General features: G+C 35.6%; 1 protein-coding gene across 2 annotated transcripts in view; it reads left to right on the forward strand.

The window, feature by feature from the left end:
• Positions 1-22,189, forward strand: part of PLOD2 (procollagen-lysine,2-oxoglutarate 5-dioxygenase 2) — a 97,791-nt gene that overhangs the window by 65,360 nt on the left and 10,242 nt on the right. For both annotated transcript variants that reach the window (XM_037525831.2, XM_037525832.2), the window contains exons 8-13: positions 10,373-10,474; positions 13,934-14,059; positions 15,614-15,735; positions 18,190-18,294; positions 19,556-19,681; positions 21,827-21,968. In XM_037525831.2, the coding sequence (XP_037381728.1) occupies positions 10,373-10,474; positions 13,934-14,059; positions 15,614-15,735; positions 18,190-18,294; positions 19,556-19,681; positions 21,827-21,968 (723 nt within the window). The remainder of the gene's footprint in view (positions 1-10,372; positions 10,475-13,933; positions 14,060-15,613; positions 15,736-18,189; positions 18,295-19,555; positions 19,682-21,826; positions 21,969-22,189) is intronic.

Here is a 22,189-nt window from a genome sequence, read left to right on the forward strand (position 1 = left end):
TTTTTGCATCAGAGCTATAACCTTTCATTCTGTTTGTAGCACAGAATGTTGAGTTTTTTTTTTTTAAAGATTTATTTATTTATTTATACAAGCACTGGGTACAGTCAGAAGTGCGGGAGGGTGAGAGAATTCACCAGAGCCAGAGTGGGGAACAGAACAGTCAGGCTGACGAAGAAATACACTGCTGAAGGGAGCAGCGGATGGCAGGAGGGGTCTGTGTGCCATGTGGGACCCTCTCCCAGTGACCGGGGATCAAACCGGTGCTGCAGAGGCTGCAGGCAGCTTTGCAACCCAGCGCTCAACCGCTGCGCCACCAGGGAGGCCCAGAAAGTTGAGTTTTTAATAACAGCTAATTTGAGAGTGAACCACATTTCCCACACTACCTGTGTGATAAACACCCCCAGTGTACCCTTTCTCAATAGGAATTGTTGAGATTTTAGAGAAGAATGATTCATTTGAGTAGCCATAATGTAAGTTAATTCAGTTAAGATTGAGGTATAACTGTGCAACCAGAAAGCTTTCTCTGGCACTTATTTATTTTTTTTAAAGATTCATTTATCTATATAAGACAAGGCTACAGACCAGATGTGTGGGAGGGTAAGAGGATTCACCAGAGACAGAGGGGGGAACAGACCAGGCAGACTGATGAAATACACTGCTGAGGGGAGCAGTGGGTGAGAAAAAGAAGTCTGCTGCACCTGGCACTTATTTTATACTACGTTTGATGAATTTCAGTTGATGAAGACTTAATTTGATGGGTAGAATTTTAGGTGCTTGCCTGTTTCAAGTATATATGTGTGTGTGTGTGTGTGTGTGTGTGTGTGTATACACATATATATACATATATATATGTATATATATGTGTGTACACATATATATACATATATATGTATATATATGTGTGTACACATATATATACATATATATGTATATATATATGTGTGTATATATGTGTGTGTATATACACACACACACACATATATATATACACACACAATTGAGCTTGATTAAAATGTTATTGACTACAAAATTTAAAGACAAGTTTGAATTGCTGGTATCCAGCTGAAATGGCACATGGTATACACAAAAACACTTTTAGTAATAATGTGCTTAAAATAATATTTTTAGATACTAAGAGGTCTGTTTACTGATCAGTAGCTGGACAAGAAATATATATGTAATTGCATTGAGTAAGATGAGTACAAGTTATTGTTTGGCTGCTACAGAGGAATGAATAGCTTATATGCATGGGAAGAAATTCAAGGAAATGCCCACATTGCAGCTACTCTGCTATAAAAATGGAAGAAGTAGATTTTCCTGTCTTGTAATCACTCCATCTTGCATTTCTTCCCATTCTAGCCCCCTACACGACAGTCTGTCCCTGTGCTCTCCTTTTTCTGTATTTTCAATTTTCCAGACTCTGTTCTCTCCTCTTTAGTATTTTAAGGACCAAGTCTTTCCTGCCTTATAAGCAAAACAAAACTAAGCCAACACAAACTAAAACATCCTCCTCAATCCATACTTGTCCCCAGCCTGCCTTGTCTTTTCTAACTCCTTCTTAGCCAGATTTCTTAAAGTAGAGACAATTCACTGCTACCGCTATTCTTCTACTGTAACTCTTCTGCACTCATTTTGACCTCACCCAAAGATAACATTTGCTACTGCTGACCCCATTGGCCCTACTTGAAATACTCTTTCACTTCAAAGTTTTCATGGTGCTCTGTTGGTTTGCCCACTAATTTTTAAGTCTTTACCTTCAATTTCTCATTTTTTAATATACTTTTTTAAAATTTAACTTATTGCCTGTGCGTGTGTGTGTGTGTGTATGTATTGGTGGTGGTATGATCCTGTGTTGTTTTAGTTATGTGTTCCACAGGTATTGATTCTTGTCTCTTCCCCATACATACTTGACTTTTGTGCTTCATTCCTGTCAGCAAATCCTTTTTGAATGCTGATGATTTTCATATCCTTGCTCTAGCAAGGTTATCTTTTCTGAACTCCATGTCTGAATACCCAATTGATAGATTTATGTGTGTGTCATAAAAATCTGAAGAACTTTCAGCTCTTCCATCCAATTGACAACCAGAACCTGGGTTTTGTTTTGGCTCTACTGCACTTCCCCCTCCCTAGCCAAAAGCTGACCTTTCAATTTCCTATGCATAGTAGCTTTATCTAATTTCCTCAATGCCTATATCAACTTACTCAGTTCACTCTACCTACCTCATACCAGTCACAATTACCTGTGAGCAGCCTGGAGCTAGAATATTCTGCAGAAGCAGAACTCCAATGACATTACTCACTTGTATTCTCCATGGACTTAATTATGAAGTTCCAAATTCTCAACTTGTCTTACCAATTTCTTTAAATTTTGCTCCTGCTTTGGCGGTCACTAGTCTACCACCCCCCACCCCAATCCCTACAGGGACAATGAACATCTGTATACACATTTCTCATACTCGATCATTCTCTCCATCAGCTACTGCCATATTGAATTATTTGCAGCTTTGCAAACTTTCATTTTTTCTCCGCCTGCAAGTCTTCTGTAATTCATTTTACTAATTCAATTCCCTGTTCCTAATTCCAACCACTATACTCCTTACCTGTTAATTTTAAGGTGTCAGCTTAGTCTTTACTCCTCACATAACCTATGTGCTTTTAGAGCATCTGGAACTTCTTTCTCCACAGTATATATATCACACTTTTAAGAGGGATGGGATTTACCTGTTTCCATGTCTCTTTTACCTACTATGCCTTAAGTGTTGGAATTATAGCCGTCATATGTGGCCAGCTGTTCATTGTTATTTTTCCCAGGATTTAGCACTATATAGCATATATTGGCTTGTCAGATTCTATAATCTAATGACTTAGCATTCTTGGGAGTGGTAAGTTGAATTATTTTATAACAGGGCACAGGAGTTGCTGTGTGTCATCATAACTGCCTCCAGACAAATTTGATAAATGGAAAATTTTGTCTATAAGGCCCTTTGCAGTGTGTATGTATACCTATGTATGCACATGCACATACATGCTTGTTCAGTTTCTGTTTTGGTCTTCTGTTGATACCTTTGGCACCAGTTGGGCTAAGCTTGTACAGCCAGACATCTCATGTAACTGAAGAGTATGCTATTTCACATTGGTAATGTAATGTTTTAAATTAATTTACATGCCTTTTTTTTTTAAAAAAGATTTTATTTATTTTTATACAAGAGCTGGGGTACAGGCCAGAGGTGCAGGAGGGTGAGAGGATTCACCAGAGACAGAGCAGGGAGCAGAACAGGCAGAAGGACCCAAGTACACTGCTGAGGGGAGAAGTGGGTGCCACAGGAGAGGTCTGCCACTCTCACCGGCCAGCTGGGCTCGAACCTGTACTGCAGAGACTGCGGACAGCTTCACAGTGCTGCACTCCACCCACTGCGTCACGGGGGAGGCCCCTAATTTAAGTGTCTTTAAAGAGGGAACTTGATCCTGAGAATCTAACTACTGTGGATTAGACCTGATGGTCAGTGATTTCAGTGATTACCAGGTCCTTCCAAATTTCCAGGACAATGCTGAATAGAGTTTTATGGAGTGATGGAAGGACTTCTCACAAGAGAGGCAGCACTAATCATTTAGTAAGACCTATGTATATGGTCCTCCCTGGTTAAAGTCTCAGCACTATGAATCTATCAGCAGCAACTGCAACATGAGTTCGATACCCAGCCAGGAAACTAACCCATATGGCAGAGCAGACCTCTCCTGTCTCGCCTGCTGTTCCCCTCCGCAGTGTATTTCAGTAGATCTGCCTGTTTTGCTCCCTACTCTGTCTCTGGTGAATCCTCTCACCACTCGTACCTCAGGCCTACACCCCAGTTCTTGTACGCATAAATAAAAATAGATCTTTCAGAAAAAAGACCTGTGTATAAACTAAGAAATTTTAAGTCTTCTAACAAAAATTCTGAGTATGGGCTGTGATTGTTTTTAGCATTTCAAACAGTATGATCCTCTACTGATTATAAATGAATTAAAAAATCACTAATGATCCCACCACTCCCCCATATTCTTTTCATTGATAACTTCTTTCAGTTTTATGTTCTTTCAATGTATATGTATGACCACTCAAAATTTTCATAATTTTATATAAACCATTTGGTGATCCTAACATTTTATTTGAAATATGTTTCTATATTTTACATAATTATTTTCATACTTCTCTAGATACAAGCTAATATGAATCAAGTTTTAGATAGAAACTATGAAGCTTTATTTTTTATTCTTGAAGTCCATTTTATTGTCAGTAACACATAAGATGTTTATTTTATTATTTTTTTTTTTAAGATTTATTTATTTATTTAAGCACTGGGTACAGTCAGAAGCGTGGGAGGGTAAGAGAATTCACCAGAGCCAGAGCAGGGAGCAGAGCAGGCAGAAGGACCGAAGTACACTGCTGAGGGGAGCAGCGGGTGGCAGGAGAGGTCTGCGCGCCATGAGGGACCCTCCTCCGGTGGCCGGGGAGCAGGCAGGGATTGAACCGGCGCTGCACAGGCTGTGGGCAGCTTCGCAACCCAGCGCTCAACCGCTGCGCCACCTGGGAGGCCTAGATGTTTATTTTAATAACCAATCTTTTCTTTAAATATTAGCTATAATACATTTAAGGTAATCATTATGGAATTAGTGATATTTTTATACAAAGAAATTAGAAGAAAATAAAATCAAATAGCACATTAACAGGTCATTTCTGAGACAAATTTGATTTGCGATAAAAGTAAGGACCTTAATTTTGTGCATGTAAACCACAATGCTTGAGTTTACTGTGACCTGGAATAATTGGATGACTTGAAAAGGGAAGAGGAAGGAAAAGCAAAGGAAAAGAAGAAGGAGGAAGGAAGGAGAAAGAAAGAAGTAGAGAGGGAGGGAAGGAAGGAAAGAGAAAAGAGTGATCAGGGCTTTTTATGCCAGAAAAGGAATCAGTTCAGATCTCTGTCTAGTTGGCTAGGACTGGCTGTTTTTGCAGAGGCCTCAGTGCACTACACACCTCTGCTGGTCATGGTGCTGCTGGAGCTTTGTGAGTAAGTGCTCAGGGCCTGGGACCTTTACTGAGCACTGTGCATGAGAAACAGTGCCTGGGATAGCAATGTCCGAAATGCTACCATAAGGTATTTCTTTAGGCACTCAGACTGGTTGGATGAAGGTGACAAGTAAGAGGCCACCTGTTGCTTCCAGGTTCTTGGAAAAGTGTATTCTACTCTGAGTGACAACTAACAGAGAGCAGTGTAGATAAGCAGGGAATGGAGGATTCTGATGTGCTCAAGCAAGAGCCAGAATTGGGACTGGGGGGCTTATTAAAGGGTTACTCTTGAACATTTTGGCTTTTGAAAAGACATCAAAGGTTCTGAAGAAGAGCTAGCTGATTTTAAACAGGCCCATCTGCACTTAAAAGTTGATATGGATCAGGTCATGAAGTCTGTACTGTGTGTGCCGTATACAGCTGAACCCAGGATAAGGAACATTATTCAACAAGCCTTTGATGCCAGAACAGTCCCATCCTATATAGCCTTTGTTAAAAATCAAAGCAAGAGATGAATGCAAGGCAAAAGAGGGCTCAAGAAGAGAAGAAAGAAGCAAAAATGAGCAGGAAGATGTTAGGACTTGATGCAGGAGTAGTCATTCAGAGTAGACAAAATGGCTTGAGAGCAGTCATTTAGAGTATTCAATAGGATCAGTTGACAAAAAGAAATGGACAGTTTTATGGCTCATATGGAAAAGTGTGTCAAAACCCACAAATGAGGAAGGAAAAAATAACTCAAAAAATTGGATTTTTTCCTTCAAGGTTCTTCTGTTAAAATTGGTACCACTATAGACAAGTTACAGTCAAGATTTGAGGACAAAAATCAACACAACCCTTGAGAAAAGTCATTGTAGCCTAAATTATTTAATTGATTATAAACCAAGCAGAATCTCCCAACCTGGCTTTAGTATATCCTAGAAATTCCCTGACATTCTGTGAGGTCTTCATTTGGGTCGTGATCATTGGGGAAAGGGGGTGGGTGATAGTCCTAACAGCACTTACTTTGACAGTTTCTCTCTCTACTGATTTCTATGTAGAAAGCAGGGCTGTCCATACCACTTTTAGCAGCTGTCCTTTTTGCCACCCAGGAGTAAGTCGAAGAGTATTCTGAGTAATGTGAATGCTTTTTAGAACAAATTCTGCCTAATTGAAATGCCTTCAGTGTACTTGCTGCACATCTACCAAATACTAACCTGTTTTCTTTCATCTTAATCATCTTGAACAGACCTTTTCTCCATTTTGTTTTACTTAATCAGGTTTTGTACTCTTTGAGTATAAGTTTAATAGATATTGAGGATTATTTCAGGTGTCTTTATAACAATTGTACGTTATTAAAAGAAACTAAAACAAACAAACAATAAGAATGGGGAGAAAAGTGAAGGAAGGATTTGATGGGAAAAGTTTCTCCACCAATGAAATGACATCATATTTGGAAACATTTGATATTATGAAAGAAGAATCAAGAAAATACTATCACCTAGTACTCAGGAACCACCCAGAACAGCTTAAGTGCATAAACAGTTTTCTGTACTTTCCAAAGTTGCCAGCATTATGTCTGCACATTTTAATGAAGAAAACAGATGTACATGGAGGGTGGGTGTGGCAGACAAACTCTGCCTGTGTGGTGAGAAATTCAAAAGAGGGAGGGGAGGTTTCCAGTCAAAAGTAATGTTTTTAAAATGCCTCAAGAATCTATAAAATTGAAATTAAAAAGTAGAAAATTTACAAAATCAAATTTACGTTTGAAAACTCAAAGTAGTGTTCTGTATGCTCTAAAATATTGATCTTTTTCATAGTCACATATATTCATTCCCTCATATTTTTTATGAGATTTCTAAGGTGAGGAAAGTACCAGTCTTTATGTATAGATGGGAGTTGCAGATTTAGGCCAACTATTTATGGAGTTTGTTCCTTCTTTAAGAATGTTTTATTTCCCAGACTATTTTTTTTTAAAGATTTATTTTATTTATGCATACAAGAGCTGGGGTACAAGCCAGAGGTGTGGGGGGTGAGAGGATTCACCAGAGACAAAGTGGGGAGTAGAGCAGGTGGATCTACTGAAATCCACTGCTGAGGGGAGCAGCGGGCGAGACAGGAGAGGTTTGCTGCACCCTATGGGTTATCCTCTAGCCCGGTATCAATCTCATGCTACAGTGGTTGCCCATAGCTTCTTAGTGCTGAGACTTAACCCTTTGCGCCACCAGGGAGGCCCTCCCAGACTATTTTAAACAAAACAATGCTTTTAAAAAGTCAGTAGAATTAATGCATAATAATGATTTTCACATGACTATTTTCATTTTCCTCCTTCAAAATCACATTGTATATATTGTATAGAACATACATGATTAAATTAATGTTTGCATTTGTAATTTGATGACAGTATTTTTTTCAAATTTCTTTATTTTTTGCATAGAAGAACTGGGGGGTAGGCCAGAAGTGTGGGAGGTGAGAGGATTCACCAGATAGAGTGGGGAGCAGAGTGGATTTACTGAAATACATTGCTGAGGGGAGAAGAGGGCAAGAGAGGAGAGGTCTGCTGTGACATGTGGGTTAGCTCCCTGGCTGGGGATCAAACTCAGGCCGTGGTAGTGATAGCACTGAGACTTTACCTCTAGGCCACCGGGAGGACTGATGACAGTAAATTTTTATAGGAATACATTAAAATGTGCAAATTGATTATTGATATGTTAGTGAATAATATGCCTGCATATTTCCCTTCTTTTACTTTGTTTCCTAAATTATCACGTAGTTCAAATGGCATTTGAGGTACTTGCCCATGGTGTGTGGTTGTGCTATACAGATTAAATATAACTGTCTGCTCTAACTGTGTAGCACAAAGATTTTCCCATGGTGATGAATGCTATTCTTTTTTCACAAGTATTTGTTTTAGTTTTAGTACAATAGAACTATTTGAATGGAATGCCACATATTTCGGTGGAATCTGGTGTCATAGTACTGGACTAATTACCTCATCTATTGTATACCATAAGAACTCTTTTAGAGCCTTTAGAGTCTTTCGTAAGCTTGAAAAATCCAGTTGGCAATTCTGTACATTTTTGGCCATCATATTCATAGAGAAACATTTTTCTTTTGCATTCATTTTGGATTTCCAGTGAAAAATTAATAATTATGTAGGCAAGAATTTTTAGCTGCTCCTTTAAGCAGAGCTCTAAAATTATAGTCAATGTTAATTTGCCTTACCTTCACTGTCTTGGGGTAAAACAATTACAGTTTGTGAAGAGAAGTAAAAATAAAAAAACTACAAATGTTCATGCTGCAACTATTATTTCAATTGTCATAGCATGTAGAGTCATTTTTTAAAAGTAATTTGGGAGAATTTTCCCTATGATGTCCACTCTGTAGTGATATTCAGGATTTGTTTGAGGACTCAGGCTTATTGTAGCATGTTTACTTCTCTTTCCTCATCCATCTGTCCCCACCCTCTTCTCTACTCAAAACACATACAGGGACTCAAACTTTTTTTTAAAAGATTTATTTATTTATGCATATAAGAACTGGGGTACAGGCCAGGGGTGTAGGGGGGTGAGAGGATTCAATAGAGACAGAGTGGGGAACAGAACAGGCTGACTGACTGAAATACACTGCTGAGGGAGCAGCGGGCAAGACAGGAGAGGTCTGCTGTGCCATGTGGGTAGCTCCCTGTCTGGCAGGGGATCAAATTCATGCTGCAGAGGCTACAGACAGCTTCATAGTGCTGTGCTTAACCACTTGCACCACTAGGGAGGCCCAGGACTCAAACTTCATAGATCAAATTGAGTGCTAATAGTTACTCAAAGAAAAGGGAGATAACTCACAAAGGAGACTCTCTGAGAGATCTGAAAGGGGTGAGTGGGGAAACAATACTGTCCTTTATTATTTTAAAGGTTTATTCATTTATTGATTTATGCACAGAAAAACTGGGGTATAGGCTAGAGGCGCGGGTGCTGGGTGAGAGATAGCTGGGAACATTACCGGTAAATCTAATGAAACACACTGCTGAGGGGGGTAACGAGGGAGACAGGAGAGGTTTGTTGTGCCGTATATGAGTAAGCTCCCTGGATGGGGATTGAACTTATGCCATAGCAGTGATAGTGCTGAGACTTAACGCCTAGGCCATCAAGGAGGCCCCCCCTTTAGTTTATTGATGGTAGTTTTGGGGTAGTTTCTAGGTCCTTGTTCTAGATCTGTTTTATTCTGCATTCTTTCTTGTCCTGAAGTCAGTGCCCTTGAATCACTGTCTAGAAGTCTGGTTATAGTAAGTAGGGTTTTCTGAAAGAGTTTAGGCCTTTGGTGATAAAGTTTGTACAGTTTTTGTTTCATGTGGTGATGGTCTTAAGAAGTCATTTTGGGGCCTCTCTGGTGGCGCTGGCAGTTGAGCGCCACGCTGTGAAGCTGTCTGCAGCCTCTGCAGCAGGGGTTCGTTAAGAGCTGGCCAGCGAGAATCCCACATGGCGAAGCAGACCTCTCCTGCCTTGCCTGCTGCTCCCCTCAGCAGTGTGTTTTGTCAGTCTGCCTGTTCTGTTCCCTGCTCTGCCTCCGGTGAATCCCCTCACCTTCCTGCGCATCCGGCCTGTACCCTGGTTCTTGTATAAAAATAAATAAATCTTAAAAAAAAAAGTTATTTTGACACTCTCCCATTCACCTTGGCAATCCATGCTTATTCCTAAATTACTATTCACATACCTGCTCTTATTTGCTTTGTTTTGCTAATAAGTCTTATTAGTCCAATAAAAACTGTTTCATTGTTTGACATATTCCCTTAATTGTGTCTCTCCTGTTATTTGCTATATAATGAAATAAAGTGACTTTTATGACTTATAGTGGAATTTTTTTTTTCATTTCTAGACATTGATGGGAGAAGCTCATTTTTGCTAATACAGTTTTCCTTCATTTACTAGATTCTTCTGAATTATTTTGGAAATAATAATTTTTTGTCAGTCTGCCTGTTCTGTTCCCTGCTCTGCCTCCGGTGAATCCCCTCACCTTCCTGCGCATCCGGCCTGTACCCTGGTTCTTGTATAAAAATAAATAAATCTTAAAAAAAAAAGTTATTTTGACACTCTCCCATTCACCTTGGCAATCCATGCTTATTCCTAAATTACTATTCACATACCTGCTCTTATTTGCTTTGTTTTGCTAATAAGTCTTATTAGTCCAATAAAAACTGTTTCATTGTTTGACATATTCCCTTAATTGTGTCTCTCCTGTTATTTGCTATATAATGAAATAAAGTGACTTTTATGACTTATAGTGGAATTTTTTTTTTCATTTCTAGACATTGATGGGAGAAGCTCATTTTTGCTAATACAGTTTTCTTTCATTTACTAGATTCTTCTGAATTATTTTGGAAACTATGTACCTAATGCATGGACCCAGGATAATGGCTGCACTTTTTGTAATTTGGATACAATTGACTTGTCTGAAGTAGATGTAAGTAGGATTGACTCCTTAAAAATGTGGTTATAAAAAGTTACATGTCATGAATTGCAGAGGTTTATATATAGGAAAAAAGTCACCTTATTCTATAGTTTTGATATTATAGTGCATTTATGAAAATAAAATATGCTGACTAAAAAATTTGCTAGATTTATATATTTCTGAACTGCTTTGAAAACAAAACCAGCTAATAACTTACCCACATAATAGTGAGTTGGTTGTTAATATTTAATAGCTTGGTATGGTTGGGTGCTCATGTTTTATTTCAGTCAACTACCTTGGTCACACATTGAGAAGAAAATAGTTACATGCCTCAGCATCTGTATTAATTTATTTTATTTGTGTTTATTTTTCAAATTTGGTCTTTTAAAAATAATAATATATGTTTATATAAGAAGGCCTTAAGCATTTTACATCTAGTAAACTTCACAACATCTCACAAGTCAGTAGTACTTTTGACAGTTTTATAGATGAGATAAATGAAGTATGGACAGGTTACCTCCCTACTTTAGGGTACATAATTTTTTAAGTGTTGGAGATGGGATTTTAATTTAGGCAGTCTGGCTCCAGTTCCCATATCCTTGACTGCTTTACAATTTTGCTTGGATGTTTCAAGTGTATGCCAAGCATGCTGCTACATATATATATATATATATATATATATATATATATATATATATATACACTTCAGAGGGAATTATAGCTATTTACTTATTTATTCTTTGAGGGCCAATGAGCAATTGAAAGTGTTTATTATTTTAAAAACATGTATATGAATTGTCTGTCATTAATGAGAGCAGTTTTAGGATGTCCATAGTAACTAAAACTCCTAAATTAGTTTCTATTCTTGTAACTGTCAGAAAGGAGGAAAAAGAGTAACTTCTGCACATTTAGGAACTTCTGAATAGAGCTCAGTTTTACTTGAAATAAGGATTTTTTGGACATTCTCTCAAATAACAAACTGAATGTTTCCTATCTGGAAAGAATGTCACCATATTTTTGCAGCATGAGGATATTTAAAGATTAATTTTGATCTTTTTTGCAGAAAGCAGTGTTGTATACTGGAGGAATTGTTAATACTTTTTAACTGTTTGTTCTAGTTACATAAACCTACTAGTACAAAGATACAAAAATATATTACATTTTTCATATTCAAAATTTTTATCTATTTTCATAGATAAGTAAATCAGTTGATTATTTGTTTTTTCCTACAGTCTTAGAAAAAAAAATATTCATTCTATTACAAAAATAAATTTCTCATGTGTTTTATGTGTCATTATGTAATAGAGATAAACTGTTTTATGATTTAAAATTTTACTTTTAATAATGTTATCAAAATTATGTAAAATTATGTGTGTTGTTATAATGTCAGACCTGTTCTTAGATGTGGGTCATGGGCAAATTTCTTTATATGTAAAAATAATAACCCAGAGAGTTGGTAGCATTAAATGAAATTTTATATATTTTATATATAATATTTACAAGCATAAATATTTGAAGTGCTGACTCATCAGTAAATGTTGACTGTTGTATTATTATCATTAGTATATAAAAATTAACTTTGATTGATAATGGCTGTGTAGCATGTTGATACCCAGCTCTTTACTAATCCATGTGTTCCAGGTTGTTTAGTTTCTCTGAATTCTATTTTCTTTGTGTAAATTTGAGTAATAAAGTACTCTCTGAAGTTATGAAATGCTTCATCCCACTTGATATGAAGGAGAGTTGTAATTCACTTTTTATTTTCTTTTTTCCCTATTACACTGAGAAATTCCAGAGGGTAGATACTTTCTCTTTAGTACAAAAACTGGGATATAGGCCAAAGGTGCGGGGGGTGAGAAGATGCACCAGAGACAGAGAGGGGAGAGAACAGGCAGATTGACTGAAATACACTTCTGAGGGGAGCAGTGGATGAGACAGGAGAGGTTTGCTGTGCCAAGTGAGTTAGTTCCCTGGCCAGGGACTGAACTCAGGCCATAGTGGTGATAGCACTGAGACTTAACCCCCATATGTGATATCTAACTATGGCAGCATCAAAGATTGTGTTGATAGTCATCAAAAATGTGTCACTTAAATGATTATAAATGTAACATGACAATAAGTTAACAAGGCAGGCATCCCAGCAATAATACACAAATAATAGATACTTTTTAAAAAAGATTTATTTATTTATGTATTTAAGAACTAGACTGTAGGCCAGTGTCGCCAGGGGTGAGAGTATTCACCAGAGACAGAGAGGGGAGCAGAACAGGCAGATCTACTGAAATAAACTGCTGAGGGGAGCAGCAGGTGAGATAGAAGAGGTCTGCTGCCATGTGGGTTATCTCCCTGGCTGTGGTATAGCTTGATAACACTGAGACTTAACCCCTGTGCCACCAGGGATACCCATCTTTAGTTTATATTAGTTTAATCATTTAGTAATGAATATTTGGATGAGTAAATGAATTGATCAAGAAGTACAACGGTGTACAAGTTGTACTGTAGTGCAAACAAATGCTGCTGTAAAACAGATAAAAGAGGAATATATCAGTTACAATGTGTGAAGAGGTGGGGAGAGGTATTTACTTACATGGAACTTAAATCTATAATTCTTAAATTCAAGCTTTAAAACATGGTTTCAAAAATTATTAAAAAATCTTTAATATAGTTCTGGTAATAATATGATTACATGGTCATTTAGTTAAGTTTCTGTCTTTCCATACTGTAAGTTTTTCAAGTCAGGAAATTTCATTCCATTTTCTGAAAATGTTTTTGTAATGAGAACTGACAAATATAATGAATATTTCAGAATTTTTCATGCAATGAATGAAAGGTTAAATAGTCTCCTAAAATGTAACCAAAGAGTATTTAGGAAAACATTTAAAATAGATAAAATATAAAATATATAAATGAAAGAAAATAGCTTTCCTTATATATCGGATGATGAAATAAAATAAAGTACTATTAGTAAATAATTAGGGGAGCTATTCACAGATGAAAATGAAGGCTCAAGTCTGCTATGATTTCTTTATTTGAACTAAAAATTAAGCATTGAACTTCCAAGCATGGGGGAAAAAGGGAAACACAGTTAACATTCTGGTTTCTTAAATGCAGCTGTCAAAATACATTCAGATTTGATGAAAGCTTCTTTAAGTGCATTATAAAGAAGGAATTGAATAATAAAGTAGGCAATATCCTTTATTATACCCACATAATAAATATGACAGTGAGTTTCCTCTATAAACCTATCTCATAATACCAAGATATGATTGGATAAAACCACTTGAGGTTCATGAAAATGTATTTATAGTGTTAGAAAACTGCTATAGAGAAATTTAAATTTGGCAGATTATGCTGAACAGATATTCTAGTGTTTTGTATTGTACTGATTAAGACTTGAAGACTTGAATAGTAGTTAAAGTAATACCACGTTGATGATAATTTATCTTTTTGTTTATTTACTACAAAACAAAGGTCTATCCAAATGTAACAATAGGTGTTTTCATTGAGCAACCAACCCCTTTTCTACCTCGATTTCTGGACAGACTGTTGGTACTGGATTACCCAAAAAAAGCACTTAAACTCTTTATTCATAACAAAGTAAGTATTTGAGAAATAACTATTTTATGTGAAAACTGTTTTTGATCCTCTTTGAAACTATTTGTTACTATTTATATATAAAAAATATACTTAAAGTCAGGGAATGATTTTTGAACTTATTACTGCTCTTGACTTTTTAGTACCTAAAGATGTCAAAAGTTAGGATGCTAAAAGCTTTGCCTTAGGGTTAGTTCTAGTGCTATTATTTTCTTTCTTTTTTTGTAAAGCCAGTTATTAAATTATTCACAGTTTATGCTGATACCATAACATCAGGGCTTGAAATCACTTTCAGAAAGTATATTGTTTTACTAATAACACAATGGTTTGCTCTTCCCAAAATTTTTGATATGATCATTGCCTTCAAAAATATTCAATTTCCCAAACACCTCCCATTTATAAGCTAAACTTAAAGATATTTTCCTTCAGTATATTTCCTTTTACTTGACTCTTTCCCACAGAAACAATTGGCATTTAATATCAGCTATAAAAACTCAGACTGTGAAAGATGCCTTTTTCACTCTCCTGTCACAATACTTTTGTTGAACAATTGTTTTTTATTTCCTTCTAATGTATCTGTCAGATAAACATTTGCCTTTTTCAGAGAATATGTTAAATTTGCAGAAAACCTGCTAATTTAACTTAAAAGGGTGAATCATTGAACATTTGCATTGTAAAATGTGTTGTAGTTCATGTAATTACATTTAAGTGTTTTGGGTTTTTATGTATTGTTTCTTTTATTTATATTTTTCTTCCCTTCATAGGAGGCAGGGATTTTAATCTGCTCTTCATTTATTTAACAGTTAAGTCTATATAGCTTTTATGTGATAAGTATTTGTGAGAAACTGAAAATCTTTCAGAATTTTTGGTAGAACTTGATACATAAAAAGCTATGAAATGCTTTTCATGAAGCATTTCATATGCTTGGAGACAGCTAATCCTATTGAATTTTTAGCACAGCTCTGTCTCACTAATTGATGATTATTATGTGATGAATTTCACATTGTATTTCCCTGTTGGCAAAATTTTGTTAAACTCTCCTTTCTTGTAAAAGCACAATTTTGTATGTGACTGTTAATTTTTTCTCTAGCTTCACAGATTAGCAAAAGATTAATTTTATAAAACCTTATAAAATTATTTTATATTTGTAAAGTTTAATATCTATTAAATTTAATAGACATTTAAATAGATATTTTATGACACATGTCTAAAATTCTCAGGCTATAACCATTTTATCCCTCAAGTTAGAAACATTTTATAGCATTGAAGATTTGAATATCTGTGCAAGGATCTGTATAGTAGCTGTTAAAATAATTTTGAATTACCTTCTGTTTAAAAAGTACTAAATTTTATGTAGTTGAGATTATTCATGTGGCATTTAGGTGATATTCAAATATAACATGTTTAATGTGGTTGTCATTTAGTCTGTAATTGTCATAATTTTGTCTCAATATGTATATGTGAAATTCACAACTTCACCATCCCTACATATGAATACTTCAGTCATATTATTGCCTTCTGTTTTCTCTAATTTTCAATTTTTTATATACATTATAGGAAGTTTATCATGAAAAGGACATCAAGACATTTTTTGATAAAGCTAAACATGAAATCAGTTCTATAAAAATAGTAGGACCAGAAGAAAATCTAAGTCAAGCGGAAGCCAGAAACATGGGAATGTATGTTTTGATAAATTTAAATAATTTCTACTAAAAAAAGACACAATCCTTCAAAACTAGCACCTTAAACTTGGATGTCAACTTGTGTGTGTGCATGTGTGTGTATGTACATGTATGTGTGCACACATATCTCTGTGCACATGTGAACTCATCTATACTATATTCATGTTTGGATGTATTTACTTGCAAAAATGACCAAGGAAGTTATTCATCTTTTCTTTTTATGGCTAAGAGTCAACAAATTTAATAATACTACTAAGTAAAAATCAGATCAAGATTTAAAGACATGCTTAGGCAAGTGAATAGTATGACTAGTGTTAGCAGTGACTTAAATGCTTACTATCTAAAGGTTGTTGCGTGATAAAATGTGTGGGTCATATTGTGTAGGGGGGAAATGGTACTATTTATTTCTAGTTACCTAATGATGTACATAAAATTAGTTTAGCTCTTTTTTTTTTAGACTCTGTAATACTTCAGACAGACTACTAGTAAATCTGAAGTACTGTAAAAGTAATCATGCATTCAGTGAATATTTAGTGATTATACCAGGCTGCAGCCTAAGAACTGTGAAAAATGAGTCATAGAGACATCTCATCAGATGTTCTTTCTTGTGCTGTGAAAGTTCAGGACTGAAAATGATAGCTATTACCTGGTATGGGGGTTAAGGTGTGTGGCAGAAAAACACGCCTCAGAAAAATTAAACAAATGTTGCTGCTAATTAGTTGCATAACATATTCATTGGAGAATCCATTGGATTCACATTCAAAATGTCTCTAACTTTTGCAGTTTTATTTATTTATTTATCTTAAACGGTTTATTTATTTATACAAGCACTAGGTACAGTCAGAAGTGCGGAGGGTGAGAGAATTCACCAGAGCCAGAGGGGGAGCAGAGCAGGCAGAAGGATCAAAGTACACTGCTGAGGGGAGCAGCGGGCGGCAGGAGAAGTCTGCACGCCCTGTGGGACCCTCCTCCAGTGGCCGGGGAGCAGCCGGGGATCGAACCGGTGCTGCAGAGGCTTCAGGCAGCTTCGCAACCCAGCGCTTAACCGCTGCGCCACCGGGGAGGCCCACTTTTGCAGTTTTAATAAGCTTTCCTGGTTAATGTTGTGTTTGACAATGGATTGTTTGGAGAAGGATGTGATATGGGGCTGGACTCTGACAACAACAGGACATGATAACTGGAGCCAGCAGTGAGGGTAGGATTTCAGAAAAGGAAAGAGGAAAGCTTAATTCCAGAAACCATAAGTGGAGTCGTAATGTGTCATATTGGTGTTACGAGTGGTCCGCCTTACTGTTCTTTGTGATAATGATATAGACTTCACCAAGAAATGTGTACATAATAGTTTCTTATTAGGAAGCAGGAAAGTGACTACCTTGGAAAGAATTTCATGCAAATCAATTTTAAAAAGTGCCAATACCTTAAGAATTATACATTTGTAGCTCCAAGGTTCATGCAAAGCTGAGTGGTTGGATATATAAGATTTTTCACTCTCTGTAAGTGAGCGCAACACATTTTTTATTTATTTATTTAAAGATTTATTTATTTATTTATACAAGCACTGGGGTACAGTCAGAAGTGCGGGAGGGTGAGAGAATTCACCAGAACCAGAGCGGGGAACAGAACAGGCGGACTGACGAAATACACTGCTGAGGGGAGCAGCGGGCATGGCAGGAGAGGTCTGCGCACCATGTGGGACCCTTGCCAGAGGCTGGGGATCGACCCGGTGCTGCAGAGGATGTGGGCAGCCTTACAGCCCAGTGCTCAACCAGTGTGCCACCGGGGAAGGCCCAACAAATTTTTGATTTATGGAGAAATTTGTTGGTAAATTTATTTCAGTAAATTATTCCCCCTTTAAGAAAAATTAAATTTTAATTATAAATTACCATTTTCTGACAGGAGGGAATTATTTTTTTAAATACCTGAAAGTAATTAGTTTCACCTGGCTTACAGTTTTTGTGTTGCTCTACTTATGAACATCTGTGTTGATAAACTTGCCATTTTACAATTTAAGACAGTATTTATTCTTACTATTTTGATTTGAAAAGTATGGTAGAGAAATCTTATTTTACATATAAATTTCTTTTTTTTTTAAGCTTTTTTTAAAGATTGATTTATTTATGCATGCAAGAGCTGGGGTACAGTCCATAGGCTTGCGGGGCAGTGAGAGGATTCACCAGAGACAGAATGGGGAACAGAACAGGCAGATTGACTGAAATGCACTGCTGAGGGGAGCAGCGGGCGAGACAAGAGAGGTCTGCTGTGCCATGTGGGTTGCTCCCTGGCCAGTGGGGGGATGGAACTCGTACTGCAGAGGCTGCAGAGAGCTTCGTAGGTTGCGTCTTAACCCCTTGAGCCACCAGGGAGGCGCCTTACATATAAATTTCATGTTAACATTTTCATTCAACAATATTTGTTTTATCTAATTCTTTTTCACTTCTTTTTCAACCGCAGGGATTTTTGCCGTCAGGATGAAAACTGTGAATATTACTTTAGTGTGGATGCAGATGTTGTTTTGACAAATGCAAGGACTTTAAAAATTTTGATTGAACAAAACAGGTATTACTTAAGATCCCTTACACATTTATTTTTTAAATGATAGTCATTTTCTACATCTGTGTGGACACCTTATTCTCCAAAGTTTGTAATCTTTTTATTCTAATTCGTTTTAATTAAGTCAAACAGAAAACCTGATACAATTAGATATATTTAATGTTAGTTATGATCACAAGTGTAATATATCATTATTATATTTGGCCTTTTTTAAACTTAAAGCTAGTTGAAATAATGACATGACTAATACTAGTTTTTGCGTTTTTTTTTAATAGAGAACTGTTGGTCCATATACTTCCTCTTGAGTAGTTTCATGAGCTATTCTTAAAATTACTTACCTGAACTGAACACTACTATTGTTCAGTTCATTTTAGAGGTAATACTGAGGAACTTCATATTTCATTGTTACTTGGTAAATTTTTGATTATAAATTAGATTTCCCTGGCATCTTTTAAATTGTAAACTGGGCTGTTTCAAGGGGACAACTTTCTGGTAGTGGTGAGAGAGAAGTTACCTTGGCAATTACCTCGATTGTATTTTTTTTTTTTAATTTAGCTAAATGATCATAAAAATTTTACTGTTATCTGGTATAACACAACTTAATTTAAAATATGTAAAGCAAAAGTAATACTTTAAAGTAATGTGGGACTTAATTTAGAAAACTAACATACTGACAAATATTTCAGCCCATCTTCATTCATTTTTTCTTTAAAATTCAATAAATATTTATTAGATACTTTATTGCACCAGGGGCTATTATGTCTGCCCAGTGACAAAAATACTGGATTTATTTAACATAATTTCTGAAATGCTTGAAATGATTAAGGTAGCTTCACTTTTTTTAGATACAACTAAGTTACTTTTAGAAGTCATTTGGGCTAAGGGTGCTTTGGTGGTGGGAGTGTTATTTAGCAACGCCTGAATGGAGACTCCTGTACTTCCTAAATACAAACTATGATGTAAACCAGTATTACTTCAATAATTTTTCTTAAAGTCATTTTTATGCTTTCATTAGTATTTTTAATTACTTTTGTCTTGTTCTTTGTTATTTTATTCTAAGAAGCATTGTTGAACATCAATTGTGTACTTATTTAAGCAAAAGTAATGGAAAGAAATTCCTCCTTTATGTTACCTTTAGTTTTTTAGACTAACTACATGTGTATTGAATGGCTTTGTTGTTTTCTTTGTCATGCTAAGCCCAGAACACTTAACTCTGTGGCAATTTACAAATACATAATTACTTGGATTTGAATTTTTTTCTAACTAGAAAGATCATTGCTCCTCTTGTAACTCGTCATGGAAAGCTGTGGTCCAACTTCTGGGGAGCACTGAGTCCTGATGGATATTATGCTCGATCTGAAGATTATGTGGATATTGTTCAAGGGAATAGAGTGTAAGTGACTTAATTTAGTAGTTTAATTTAAAATATTATAATCCAAAATGTGATTAACATTGTTAACATTAATGTGTTATTGTTTATTACTTTTCTTTATGTTTAATGGAAATTTGAAAATCCAGTGATCACTTAGGATCCTGAAATACTATCAAATTGATATTTTATAAACTGTTTTTGAAGTTCAAAAGAATGAACTGTTAATGGAAAATAGGTAGCCATTTTATGGTTATTAGGAAAATAATATTCTTTAGTTAAAACTTTGGGCAATGGAATTTAGGTTAGTTAATTTATTTAGTGACCAGGTTGAAGGTTGTTTTGATAGTTTTTAAAATTTATAAATAAACAAACAGGAACATCACCAATAATTAATGCCTTCCCACACTTTCTATTGCAGGAGTTTGCTGAATGAAATAGATCATATTCTACTTTGTTCACCAAAATCTGATTTCCATTTCAAGAATTTAAAAATATATATACTTTTTATAAAATATGACCATGATTGATACTTACTTCTGAAATAACAGTTGTTTTTAACTAAAATATTCGCAATTGAAGTTTTTTTTTTTTTTTGCTCAAGTAATATTAAGTATGACTTTTTTCCATACAAATGATGGATGTGAGTGACAGAGATATAGTGCCACAATTAGAACTGAGTTCTTTCATGACTGGAAATATATGCACTTAAATTTAGGGGAAAAAACATACATACTTGTCATTAAACAGTTGAGTGGTAAAAGATGTGAGAATAGTAATAGTGAATTTAAATGATATAAATATGAGAAAGACCTTTGTTAGCTTCAGGTAAGAAACTTGACATCTGAGACAATACCGCTGAGGTCAAATTTTATTATTTCAAAGTACTTTTGTTGACTGGGATGATTTATATGGACTATACACTTGATATCGGCTTGGTATAGCTGGAATAAGCATTTGCAGAGGTGGAATAGAGAACTCATGTTTCATTTAAGTTACCTTAAGCACAGGTGATGTCCTTGTCCACCCTCCTGTCATTGTTGTCTAAAATATACGGGAAATAATATGGTAGAGGTTTTTGATTTAGTCAATAAAGGAATACACTTCATATCCAAAAACTACATGAAGGAATTTGACATCTTTTGAAACATGTATTTGTGTTTTTCTTCAAAATTGAAACATTGCACAATCTACCAGTGATTACTTTTTTAATTCAAGTGATAAATCCTATACAGTGTATATTTTAAAGGTTTATTTTATTTTTGCATAGAAAAATTGGGGTGCAGGCCAGAGGTGGTGGGAGATCTGAGAGATTTCAAATTGAGGAACAGAACAGACAGATCTACTGAAGTACACTAAGGAGAGCAGTGGGCGAGACAGGAGAGGTCTGGTGCTTTCTGTTGGGTCAGGTCCCTGGCTAGCTCCCAGGCTGTCATGATAAGCCATGGTGGTAGCAGTGCTGAGACTTAACCCCTAAGCCATCAGGGATGCCCCGAACAATGCATATTTCTTCATACCTTCATTTTTGTACAAACACTTGAGATGCTTAATGGATTTCAAGAGAATATATTTTGGGAATGGTTGACAAATATCTTAATAACTAGTTCTTGGGGGTGGGGGTGCCCTGGTTATAGTGTTTCCTAATTTCTGTAATGTAAATCCTTCTTCCATGACTAATTTCAAATTTGCAAATGTGAAATAAGCGAGTATTAATTTAGAAAGTGAAGCTAAAAATCAGCTCTGGGGAGCCAGGGTGAGTTAGTTGGCTGTAGCATACCATCTGTTGCATGTGATTATTTTTGGTATCAGATTGTTTAATCTTAAATGGAAAAACTGCGGTATAACAATATTTTCTCTAATGACAAATTGAGGGACAACAGCCAAAATGCCCAATGAATATCAATCTAAAATTGAAGTTTATCAAGGGAGATAGTAATTTAGCTCATAAAAATGTGGTATAGACCAAGTTGTCAAGTAATCTCATATGTATTATATGTATATTGTGTTTATATATTTGTCAGCTATCTTAAATGTGTTTGCAATTGCAAATAATCCAATAATCATATATACAAAATTGATAAACATGTGAAGAATTTATTTTAACATGATACTAAAACATTCAATATTTTGTATTTGTGGTATTTTGGAATGTCTTCTCTTTCCTTTTAGAGGGATATGGAATGTCCCATACATGGCTAACGTGTACTTAATTAAAGGCAAGACACTGCGATCAGAGATGAGTGAAAGGAATTATTTTGTTCGTGATAAATTGGATCCTGATATGGCTCTTTGCCGAAATGCTAGAGAAATGGTAGGGTTTAAAATGATGACTTGCTTCAAAGTCCTTATAAAATGGCTTGCTTTAACAGTTGATATGTCAATGTGAGTTTGATATCTTTGTCTTTCTAATTTGTAAGTACTAGCCAATTTTTTTGGTTCTGTTTTGAATATTTGGGAGCAATTATAGAAAATAATTTGAAAATGTTAGGTTTGGTGCTTAGGATAACTCATAAACACTAGAATTTCAGTGGT

This window comes from Talpa occidentalis, unplaced genomic scaffold (assembly GCF_014898055.3).
Source record: "Talpa occidentalis isolate TD23 unplaced genomic scaffold, MPIMG_talOcc4v2.1 talOcc4.4, whole genome shotgun sequence".
Classification (NCBI taxonomy): domain Eukaryota; kingdom Metazoa; phylum Chordata; class Mammalia; order Eulipotyphla; family Talpidae; genus Talpa; species Talpa occidentalis.